General features: G+C 37.7%; 1 protein-coding gene across 1 annotated transcript in view; it reads left to right on the top strand.

Annotated features, from left to right (window-relative positions):
* Nucleotides 1–12,850, top strand: part of LOC127574005 (peroxidasin homolog) — a 256,921-nt gene that overhangs the window by 170,481 nt on the left and 73,590 nt on the right. Inside the window, exons 13-16 of the mRNA XM_052022598.1 lie at nt 2,176–2,288; nt 3,999–4,155; nt 6,238–6,346; nt 9,220–9,377. Coding sequence (XP_051878558.1) covers nt 2,176–2,288; nt 3,999–4,155; nt 6,238–6,346; nt 9,220–9,377 — 537 coding nt within the window. The remainder of the gene's footprint in view (nt 1–2,175; nt 2,289–3,998; nt 4,156–6,237; nt 6,347–9,219; nt 9,378–12,850) is intronic.

Raw genomic sequence — 12,850 nt, 5'->3', positions numbered from 1 at the left:
ATACATGTTGGGAATGCTGACTTGCACAGCTTTTTAGGGGTGAGGGGAATCCTCATAGGTTTTGTACTACTGAGTAAACATTATGGGGTGGACTGCTGTCTTTTACTTTTGCAGTATTCTACCGTTATGGTAGCATAAATAGGCATTCGCATGAGGAAAGCCCTCCCTTGTCAAGTATTGATGGGAGCCTCACAGGAGTGACTACAATCCTGCATACATGCGTGAATTGTAGGTCTGACAGTTTTAACTATTAGGCTTTATGTAACATTGTGCCAGTCAGCTGTGTTGGCATGAAGTAGCAGTTGGATGAAAATTAGGAGTTTTGTAGGACCCTGGTCACTGCCAGAGGAAGTCTTGTGGCAATAGGCTAATTCTGAGAAGGAGCTGTTTGCAGGAATGAACGGAGTCTTGAACTTCACTAATAATGTTCTATTAGCTCCTTTCTGGGTCGGGTTGGCTGGTGCAATGAGATCACATGTACATCATGGTTTTAAAAATGTGATCAATGCACAAATAACTCCCACCTCCAGAGTAAAGTTGCAGAGATTAATAAAAAAAGATGCAACTAACCTTTCTGGTGACCATCTCCTGCAGTCTGTGTTTGCTCAAGGAATGAGTTTAAGGTGTGCTGTTATGTGGAGCTACAAAATCAGTTTTGTATTCTGAGAATTTATTTTATTATCATCATTTGATGCCATTATACTAAAATTCATTACAATTTTAAGACAGTAGATGATATTTATAGTCATTTCAGTGTTTCTGCCATCTGTCTTGTATCAGGCTGCAGTTTACCTGCTACTATGCACATAAGGCCCCCTTCCCTTACTGACAAAATAATGTGGATTGTTCATTGTTAAATCACCTCCTCTGTTTCAGATTATTTTGTGCTCCAGTGTATATTATAGGGAACTGTGATCTGTCTATTACAGATTTCAAGTTCCCTAGGGTTTCAATTAATGACAGCTTTGACTCTCAAGACAGAAATCAATTTAAAAATAAATCCAGTTATTCTTTGCATTTCAACCATTGTGATTGCAGCTTACTTATGCAAATTGTTGGTGTACAACCAAATTTCCAACCATCCTGTTGGTTGAATGCTTGGCCTTGATTTGGAATAGAATCATTTATTCTGTTATCTTTCACCATTTGAAACAGGTCCACATGGACTGGTGTATTATATTTATAATTACCACAATTGCTGCAATATGCTACATGCCTATGAAAGCGCAGGAATGAGACAATTAAAAACATTGACAAAAGACTTGTTTGTAATTCTATCTGGCACAGCTGACTGTTCAGGAGTTCGGCCTTCATGGATAAAATGCTTGCCAAACTTTTTTTTCATGATGTACATCATTCCCATTATCAGTCATGTTTGGAAAGAGGTACAGAGATACCCCAGTATTTGTATTAATCCCATTGTGTGTAAGCAAAGGAAACGTATGAAACAAAAATAGTTTTCCTGAAGTTGATATTCCTTTAACTTTGGATTTATTTGAGAAGAGAGTGTGGAGGGTCTATGGATGGATGTTTTTGTCTTAATTTTAAGATATATGTGTAAACAAGAAACTGTAATGCTTCATTGTTCAGTGTGAGCCTTGTGGTGAAATTAGGAAAATTCCATGTGCTTCATTCTTCATTGGAGAGTCAAACAAACTCAGTGTAGTAGTGGAGATTTTTATTCTTATAAGGAAGTAATAAAACAATTCCCTTTTGTGATTACCTTTTAGTGGCTTTTGCTGTTAAGTTCAAATATTTGTAAATCAGTTGATCAGGTTTGGCTGTAATATCTCTTTTTTAATATTTGTCCTTGTTGACACTTGAATAAGACATTGAAAGATCAATTTTGTTAGTGATATTTTACTACAGTATGAATCACTGCCTCCAGATGAGGAATGTCAAAAGGAGGGCAAAAAGAATTGGAGAGATCAGAATCTTTTTGAAAATAATGGTAATGATTAGGGACTAATTGCACAGTGATAAAGAATCCTTTGAAAAAATCCCTTTCTTGCTGCAATCAAGACATTGTTATTTGTGGAACTCAATCACACTGTGTGAGTTGTCAAAATACACAAAAAGTTAGATTAATGGTCTATCTGAAGTAACCAGTGGAAAATCAAAGTCATTTCTTCCCTCTGTCTGAAGTTCTAACAATGTATTATCAATTGCAATCAGTGATACCAGTGTTTACTGAGGTACCACGGGATATCACCACAGAAGTTGGTCAGGATGTGAAGATATCTTGCAGTGCTCAGGGTGAACCCCATCCCACAATCACCTGGAGTAAGGTAAGGGGAAAATCAAAGGAAATATACATATTCTGGCTTTTGGAATGATGGAATGTTTCCTGACCTTTTAATGTTTTATACGAGTGATATCAGAATAGTCACCTTTAATAAGCCTGCAAATAATATTTTAGAAGTAAACACTCAAGAATATAGGCGACTGGCCTTGGTTGACTTCCTGTCAATTTTTCAGTTCTGGTGCATCTGGCCTCAGTTCAAGATCTCTTTGAGTGACTTGGATTAAACTGTAAATGTACCAAATAGGGAATCATAATCCAAAATGTGTTTATTAGTCTTGTTGTGTAATGTCAACAAAATTCTTCTCCATTATACAACCAGAAAACCAGATTTAGTAAACAATAAATTGTAGTCATTTGATGGAGACTTTAAGGACTTGCATGTTCTCCACTAATCTCCAAACATTCAAGTTAAAATCCTGTATAGCATTTAAAGATTTTTTTTCTACACTGCTTTGTATTTTATAGCTCTTGAATTTAAGGTAGCCTCAAAGGCGAGTCTCATCTCCCCGTGACCTTGAGAATATCTTTAAGTAGGCTTTCAGTAGCGTGCCTGCAGAATAACAGATAAATGTTACTCTGTTTTGCCCGTGGGAATATACATTCCTCAGGTACATTCCGAAGTAAAATCAGCCCCACATGATCCTACATGGTGCGCACATCTATCACACACCAGATTTCAAGTTCAAAGTATCAAAAGTATTCATAAACAGAAAGGCAAGTTTTATTCTGGCCCTAACCCAGAAATTTACAAGCGCCTGCCAGTTTGCAAACTCGCCTCCCCAAAGACCAATTAAACTGTGACTGAGTTCAGGTCTTATGTGAACACTTCCCTACAGGGAGAACCTGACTAGCGGCCTTAAAGTAACAGGCAAGTTTATTAGCTAATTACAATTATTTTTTAGATCCAGATCATTCATGAACAATATTGCAGAGATTTGCTAGGAGATTGAACGAATCTTGTTACAAAGCAATGTTTGTTTTAGCAGTTTCCCTGCCAGGCAATAGGTCAGCCATATCCCAAAGTCATTTTCCTGGCTCTTTGCAGAGTGAGATCTTCATATACAAGTGCCGGCAAAATTCTGCTGCAATGCCGTATGATGCTCACTGTGTCCCTTTACATGTGGCACCAGAAGATGAGCATTCATGGATTGGATGACCTGAAGACATATTTTTATATTTTTAAAATAGAATTTACATGAGCCAGAGATCCACCATAAAGAGTCAAGGAAGCCACTTTAATACTGGTTCATTCCAATGTGCTCCAGGGTATGCTTGGCACTGCTTTGCTCTCCTGGTGGTTCGTGTAATTAGGGATGTTATTTACATCTAATAAAAGAAGAAAATTTATGTAGCACCTCTTCTAGCATGCCTCAAAACACCTCACAGTCAGTAAAGTGCTTTCTTCAGGTGCTCTATTAGCTGCAATATGGAAGAAAAGGAACATCCACATAACTGTGTAGAAGTGCATTGCTACTAATGCTCTGTTCTTCAGTGGTTTGACATACATACATGAACTTGTTTCAGGAAACTATCCATAGTGATAGAAGAACCTTCTTCCTTCCTTTTATGAAACTTAGTTATGGTGGAGATAAAATGATGGTGTAAAGCAAAACAGGGTTTAATAAAAACATAAAATGTCAATTTAAGAGTAAGGACAACCAGTTCCTTAGACATAAATATGTTTATGAAATAGGATGGAGTTCAAATTACAGAAAGTGGAAAGTTCCATGTTAATGCAGAGGGAACACTTGCAATCAGGGACGTCGGGTTAGCAGACGAAGGGAGATATGAGTGTGCTGCACGCAACACAATTGGCCAAGCAACCACAAATATGCTGCTAAAGGTGACTGGTAAGTATTTTCATTTTCATGGTCTTATAGATTAATTAATTTTCATCATTCTTGTAACTGTGCCATATGATTCTGTTAAGGATATCAACAGATTTATGTAAGTATTTGCTATGGATTTCTATTGAGATAATTTCTCCGCAATGAGGTTTTCAGGTTCTATTAGAGATATTCTAAGATTTTATTTTTGGTTTTCTTTTATTTTCTCTAAGTATGGCTGGAATCCTATCGTCATAATATCCTGAGCAGAATGCTTTCGTCAATATTGTAGATGTATAACTGATATCAGGCCCTATACATTACTGGCAAGAGTTGAAGTATCAGGTAAAGAGTTAGTGAACTGAAATTCTATTTCTTTGTTTGAATCTCAGACCTTGATGCTATAGATAGTGTCCCACAGACCCTACCTCAACCTCTCAGAACTCTGAACCTTGTGCTAGAGTGGAATCAGGATATAACCTCACAATATCAAACAATGTCACAATGTGATTTCTTCTCAGTAAAACAAGTTACAAATAATAAATGTTATAATACCAGAGCCCTATTCACCCGAGTGATCTATCATATGAACTAGTCTTACTTCATGTGTACAGATGATCAGCCCTGTATGTAATTCCTCGAAAGATGTAACTCCATACCCTAAACAAACAAGCTTTATGCTCCTGAAATTGACCCAATTTCATCCAGTTATAGACCATATACCAGCACATAAGAACATACCACATTTTGTTCTCATACGTCCATATATAATGGTGGACTGTTATGTCCCAGGTTCATAGGCTTTTCGAATACCTTATCAATTGATATACCTTCTATCAATACCTCATCAATTTGGTATTCAAAACCTTTGAGCAGACAAGTGGTCCTATGGTCTGGCAATGGTTTATGACTCATTTTGGTGCCTGAGCTGCCAGGTTTCATATCTTGCAACGTGTGGGGAGTTGTGTCAAGTCACTCTGTCATTACTTCCACACATAAGAACCTTCCAAGGTCAACCAGCTATGTTGTACCTGCGGATAGTTGAGAGTAAACAAGTTCTCTGCAGCAGGAAGGAGAACTGCAACTAGCAATGTATATTTTTTAATAGAAAATGTTGGAAATGCTCACCATGCCAAGCAACATGCACAGAGAGAGAAAAACACTGAACATTTCAGATTGTTGTCATTTCATCAAAGCTCAGAAAAGATTAGGTTTGGAGGGTTTGTGGGGGAAGGAAGTGGTAGAGAGAACAAAAGGAATATCTTTACTCATTCAGGTAAAATATCATCAACCTGACAAGTTAAATCTCTTGCTCTCTCTCCACAGATGCTGCCTGACCTGCTGAGTATCCCCATTATTTTCAGTTTCTATTGCATCTGCAATTTCTTACTCTCTTCTTGAAGTTCACTTTTGTATTTGGTTCATTTCACATTCTGGGAATTTGATCAACTTTTACAGAAAACTGAATTTTCAGGCTTTGTAGCCTTACATTGCCGCAACCTGTGTTTCAAGTTTTTGGCTAGTTAAGTGCCAAACTTGGTCACGTAGAGGCTTTCAATTACTGCAGGCTACTACCAAAGTTCAGATTTGCCTGTACTGCCTGTAAGCACCGAGGAAAAAGCAAACAGTACTCTAGGTTGGAGACAATAAACTGGAGCAACACACAAAGGAGCTAGAGAAACTTAATGGGTCAGGCAGCATCTATGGAGGAAAATGGACAGTCGATGTTTCATCAGGTCTGGAATGGAAGAGGGGAGATAGCCAATATAAAGAGGTGTGGGGAAGGGGTGGAACAAGAACTGGCAGGGAATAGGTGGATCCAGGTGAGGTGGGTGATAGGCAGGTGAGGGACGGGGTAGTGGAAATGATGTAAGAAGCTGGGAGGTGATAGGTGAAAGTGAGAAAGGGCTAAAGAAGATGTTTACCTTATTCCCCTGACTATTAATGTGAGGAGTACCACTCTCAGAATCACCTCTCCCATACACTACCAATGAAATACTTGATTTCATGAGAATCCTAAGTTTGAATTTTCAGTTTAGGAGCAAGGTGTTTCCTTGTTTTGTAAAAATGTTCAGTTCTTTCCTAGTTGTTTTTTCTTCCTTCCAGTTCCACAGAGAAGTCGGACTGGTGACAACTTTGTTGAATCTTCCATTCGTGAAGCTATAAATAGCGTTGACAGCGCAATTAACTCAACACGCAGGGAACTGTTTACCAAGTAAGTTGTTTTCTTTGCCAATTTTCTTCTCATCTCCCCCCACCTCCTCCTCTACTTTCTGGACGTTGTTGACTCCATATCATTCTGCCACAAGGATCTGTCTCATTTCATCTCATGAGGCCACCCTAGGACAGATACCTCAGGACATGACACACCTTTTAATAGAGTTGAGGAATTCACACAGTTTGCCAGGAATCCAATGTGGTTGTACTATTGTGTTGCTCATATTGCGACATGCAATTGATGGACCGGTTGTTGTATTGGAACCTCTTGCAGAGAATCATTACAATTCTCACAAGATTACAACATCTTTTTATTAAGAATGCCCAGATTGAGTGTGACCTGTTACAAAGAATTATCTATATTAATGTCATGTTTCCTGACTCAACCTGATCCTCAGGAGTTTTTCCTCCCTGAGCTCTTCAAGGAAAATATTCATACAATTAATTTCTTTGCTGGCATAAGAGTATAAGTTACAACCTCCATGTATCTATTGAAAATTAGTTTGCAATCAATTAAAAATATTGGGTTTGTGGAAAGTTATTGCCACAACAATGACCAATTAATTCTTCCTCGAATTTTGAGAGTGTGTTCAAAGAGGGCAAGGAATAAATGGAAAGCATGGTGTGTGTCTTTGTTTCTGATCAGGCTACTGATTTTTCTTTCATTACTGTGCTGTATTATGCACTTCCTTCCTAGCCTGGCTCCTGACTGCACGTGAGGCCTAGAGTTGGGAGGCCTGTCCCTATTTTCCTCCTCTTTGTCTATGAAGAACTGCAGATTTTCTTTCCAGTAGCCTTCTTAGCTACATTATTCTTTGATGAAGATAATGAAATTCAATCACACAGTAATTAAGATTATTTAAGACTGGGAGTGATATGCCTTTTATTTTGTATTTTCTAGCTTTACTCTGAAGGGGAAAGAAAAATCATCCCACCTTTTTAGCTCTTCGCCTTAAAACCTTCCATTGATTGTCTCCAACCAATTTTCAAATTACATTCCTTTTGTGTCTCTGCCACATTTTCTGTGACTGCTTAAAAGATTTGTAGGCAATGTGTGTATAGATTTGCACTGGCAACATAACTGGAGGACATAATTTCAAGTTCAGATTCTGAACTGTACTCCAGCAAGAAATGCCAGCTTGAACTTTTAAGCCCTCAGCTAGAGACCTGCTTATAATGAGATGCAATGAATGTCCAGTGTTTGAACATCTGCTCATTAATCAAACTGACAAAACTCACAAGGCAGTGGCTTATATATTAGCTTCCCTTTAATCATGAATGCATTTCTCTTGACTGCTTTCTGTTATAATTGATGTCTGTCAGATACAACTACAGCTGGATATGCAGAAGGTAAATAAGGAATCCCAAATGACATGATCTTAGCAAAGCAGCCTTTCACCATTCTGCTATGGTATAGGATTAGGAAACTTTAGCTTAAGAAAAACCATGGGGATAAACACTTGGTATCAAAAGATTTTATTTCACATTGCTGGTTCTAAATAAAATCATCAACTTGTTGTGAGTCAGCTGTTTTTTCACTGGAGATGGCTGGTCTGCATTTCAGTATGCAACTGATTGTAGTGGTTGGCTAAATAGTTTCAGTGTTTGCACACAATGAGAGGGGGAAGGGTGAAGCAGAACATATTAACCCAGAGGAACTTTTTGTAACATTTCTGCATTGGTGAACTAACAAGGTTAACAGCGGCATTTCTATACTCAATGATCCCTGACCATTGTATTTGCATCTCATCCCTTTACCCCAAACCTGAAACACTCTTAACATTGTGCAAAGTCTGGTTGGTGAGGCAGCCATTCTTCTACATTCAATTGTTTTCACATCAGCCATAGTACCCCAATCAATACTAGGATACAGAAGATGCAGAGAGTTCTCAGTGAAGAATGTGCATGGTACCTTACCACTATATTGGACACTCAATAGGATTTGTAGCACAAGCACTTCTATAACATGCTGCATTTGAATAATTCCCCTTTAAATTATTTAACAGTTATTTTCAATCAGTTTCTGAGGTGAGTCAATCTAGATTTTACTGAGTAAACCACCAATAACTCCTCCAATTAAAATAGCTGTTATAGAACAAAAAAACAAAGTTCTGGAAGAACTCAGTGGGTCGAGCAACATCTATGAGGGGAGAGGAATTGTTAATGTTTTAGGTCAAGACCCACAGGGTCTCAGCCTGAAACGTCAACAATTCCTCTCACCACACAGTTGCTGCTCGACCCACTGAGTTCATCTAGCAGTTTGTTTTTTGCTCCAGATTCCAGCATCTGCAGTCTCTTGTGTCTCCAACTATAACAGAACATGTGAACAGCAGACCATTCATTCAGTCAAACCCATTCAGTTAGATCATGACAAAATTGCACTTCCCCTTAATTTCCATGCCATTGGTCCACAAAAAAATATGGGACATTGACTTGCACATATGTGTTGGGCAACTCCATGTTTCCAATGGATTGTTACTTCAATTTTTGACATTTTACTGCTGGATTGGTGGAATTAAAACTGAACCCTGATTTTAAGTTTGAAATATTTGTTCTGTTGAGATTTTCAAAACAGCCATAGTTATCAAACAAAGAAAATTTAGAAAATGTACACAGCCCAACTGAGATGAGCCCAAATTTGTGAGCTGGGTAATTCAATGAAGCTGTCATTGTCTGAATTGTGAAGTGAATCTTGTTATCACATTGCTGAAGGGATGAGGTTTACTTGAGGCAAATGGATCAAAAGTATTACATTTTAAATATACATCAATAAATTTCTTAAAGAGGTACATTGTCTAATTATTATAAATTAGACAATTCTAACAATGTTACTTTGTAAAGGTCTGCTTTCCTTCCACACTTTCTTTCCAGGCGTCCACTCAGCCCTAATGATTTGCTGGCTTTGTTCCGTTATCCACGGGATCCCTTCACTGTGGAGACAGCAAGAGCAGGAGAGATCTTTGAACGGACCTTGCAGCTGATTCAGAACCATGTCAAGCAAGGCATAACTGTAGACTTCAAAGGCATAGGTATGGTCCCAAGTCAAAAGAGAAACAAAATAACCAGAGGTTACCAAACATAGTTGAAACACCCAAAAAGGTAAACAACAATAACAATGAGGATATTTACAATTATCAACACAACAGTTTGCATTCACTTTTCCTCCTGTTTATACCAATTATGATCTCCGCTGAATTACAATTTACATACTATGAATATCAACTGTACTTTGGAATACTTAATGATTAGTAGATAGAGGTAAAGAAATCACAACACATCCTAACGTCCATTGGTAATTGCAGCAAGTATTTCAATGAACCTAGCTAAAATTGTGATTCCTATATTTATTACTTCTTACATGTCATTTTAGCTTCTGTTGCCATTCAAAAACCAGCTGATAGTTCGTTGTGTGTCTCACTCCATTTACTTTTCTTGGCAATTAAAGATTATTTTCCAGTGAAACTTTTCTCACATCGGTCCTGAATTTGTGTTTCTTCTGTTTGAAATTTGAATTAGTACCCTCTTGCTCTATCATTGGTTAATTTGAAGTTGTATTCCATATTTAGCTTTATGATCCTTTTAATTTGCCTCCATAAAAATATAATTTCTAATATGCAGTTCCCCACAGTTTGTTTTTCTGATCACTTACTTTTTTTAAAAATGTCTTCTACTGGGCTAGACTTGAACCTGAGTTGTTTATATCCAGCTGCTTTTACAGTTTCTGTTAGTATTCCTAGTTGGGTGTATACTTTCTATGAACAATCCTTTTGAATTTCTGCCTACTTTCCCATTATTTAACTGACAACTTGTTTGCTTAGTCAGTAGTTCAGTTCCAATTAAAAGATTCTATGATTCTATTTAGAATCACAGAATTAGACAGCAAAGAAAATGGCTCCATTTGGCCCACCTCAACCATGCCGACTGTGATACACTAATCCCGTTTTTCCTGCATCAGGCCCATATCCCTCTATGCCTAGCCTATCTAAGCAAATGTCTGAATGCCTCTTAAATATTGTAACTGCATCTGCTTCTACCACCACCTCTGGCAATTTGTTCCAGATAACCGCCACCCTCTGTGTCAAAAACTTACTCCTCATATCTTCTTCAAAGAGAAGCAAGGAATTTTTGTGTTATCCTGGTTTAGCTAACCAGTAGAACAAAAATCCATTAGTTGTTCATTTATCTCATTGTCATTTATGAAGTCATAGAGTTGTACAGCACAGAAACAGGCCTTTCTGCCCACCACATTCATTCTGGCCTTTTTTGCTTATCTACACTTAACTTAATTGCCTGCATTAAATCCATATCTTTCTTTACCTTGTCTAAATGTCCCTTCAATGTACTGACTGCATCTGATTCCACCACCACCTCTGGCAGTGAGTTCCAGATATCAACCACTCGGTGTAAATAAAAAAACTTTCCTCTCAAATCCAATTTAAAAACCATTCCTCTTACCTTAAGTCTATCTCCTCTTGTCTTTGATAATCCCCTACCATAGGAAAAAGATACTGACTACCTACCTTATCTGTGCCACTTATAATTGTATATTCCTCTATCAGGTCACCTCTCAGCTTCCAGGGAAAACAAGACCAGCCTATCCAACTTTTCCCCATAATTAAAGTCCTCCAATCCACCAACATCCTGGTGGATCTCCTCTGCACTCTCTCCAGTACAACTACATCCTTCTTATAGTGCGGCGACCTGAACTGCATACAATACCCCAAGTACGGTTTCACCAGGGTTTTGTAGTTTGTAGATTTTTGCTAAGTACAAATTAAGTGGTACACTTAATATACAACAGCAGCATTTCAAAAGTAAGTGAAATCCTGCAAAACATGATAAGCCACCTAATAAACTAGAATGAGATAATTGCACAGCTGTGAAATATTAAAATTCAGTAGTATAGTATATTACTTTTTAATTATGTTATGGCACAAAATAGAATGACACGTTTTAAGGGCCTAGAGCCTTTGGCTATACAGTTGAAGAGAATGCAGGTGGAAAGTATTCGGTGAGTTTGTGGCCAATTGCTTATTATATTAATAGGTACACATTTTGAAATTAAATCTGAAAGGGGAATACACTTTATAATCATTCATACAAACAAGTTATTCTGTTTTGCATTGTGTAGTCTCTGTGACTAAAACAAATTTCACTGATTTTATTTAACAACATAGTTTAAAAGGGGTATCCAGTATGAAGATTTTGTCTGGATTCCCCTTTCATATGTTACCACATTCAAGAAGGCAATAGCTTGATGATATATCATTGCTGGCTCCAAGGAGGAAGGCTAAGTATCAACTGGAAAAGAAGAAAAAAAAATGGCTGAATCTTTCTGCTTTTTTTTCTAGAAGGTTTAGTTAAAAATGGAATTGGTAGAGGGACTGATTTAAATTTGAAATGACCAATAAGAATTTACTGAGAGAACCACCTGTCCAATCACAATGGGTAATCTGTGGCAGAGATCCAAAACATAAAACATATAATCGCTCGACCTTTATTCTCATGTACATGGCCTTTCTCATCTACTCATATGGATTTGCACTTCCATTATGCCTTGGGAACTTCCTGTTTTGCTTATTAAACCATCTGAGTATTTAGTGAACTACCATGTTCTCACAAAGCACAAATCTGGGCAATAAAGCACAATAAATAATTGCTGCTTGTTCTAAGTCGTGCTTCACATTCCAATATTTTACCTTGTAGCTCTTTGTTTTTCTTTCCCATAGTTTCTTACAACTTACTTCAGCTTCAAAATTATCACTTTTTCTCTCTTCATTTTTAAGCATTTTTGAGAACAAATGGTTAAATGCCCCCAGCTCTCACCCACCCCTGACACAATCCCATATTCCAGAAAGGCTGTCATTATGTCATTGGATGATGATTGGCATTCCTGTCAAACTACGATACAAGTGCCTGTCCTGATAAGGAGTTCAGAATCCCAGACAGATGAAAGAGAAAGAGCTAAGATTTTTATATTTATTCTTCAGCTATCTGTCTATGACATCTATATTGAAAATAATTGATCCTTGGTTTTAGTTTACTCTACTAGCCTGAAGTGGAAAAGGCAATCAAATGACCTCTCAGTATGTGTAATTGCCAATGTGGCCACTAAAGTCATATTCAGCCATTCACTTTGGCAGAATTCTTGTTGTCTTGGAACACATCCACAACTTCCCTCTCACTTATCCCACAATGGAAGGGCAGGGGGACAGAGGGAATACTATTCTTCTCAACTTATCGCTTCCCAACTCCTTTATTTGTAGTGGAAGGATGTAAAATCCAGGTAGATCCAGGTTTTAGCAGTTTTTCTAACTTCACCCATCCTCCACCACCGTTAAGTTCAATTTATGCAATTTTTATTGCGTAATTTCTCAGCTGAAATATTCAGCCATTCACTTTGCTCTTCTTTTCCAGGTACTTAAACCTTTATTACATTTCATGAAAGCCAGCAATGAGATGTCACAGAGCTGTGGCTCATGGCTCTGCTGACAATTGATGC

Source organism: Pristis pectinata, chromosome 9, assembly GCF_009764475.1.
Source record: "Pristis pectinata isolate sPriPec2 chromosome 9, sPriPec2.1.pri, whole genome shotgun sequence".
NCBI classification, from domain to species: domain Eukaryota; kingdom Metazoa; phylum Chordata; class Chondrichthyes; order Rhinopristiformes; family Pristidae; genus Pristis; species Pristis pectinata.
This window is presented reverse-complemented; position numbering and strand designations above follow the sequence as displayed.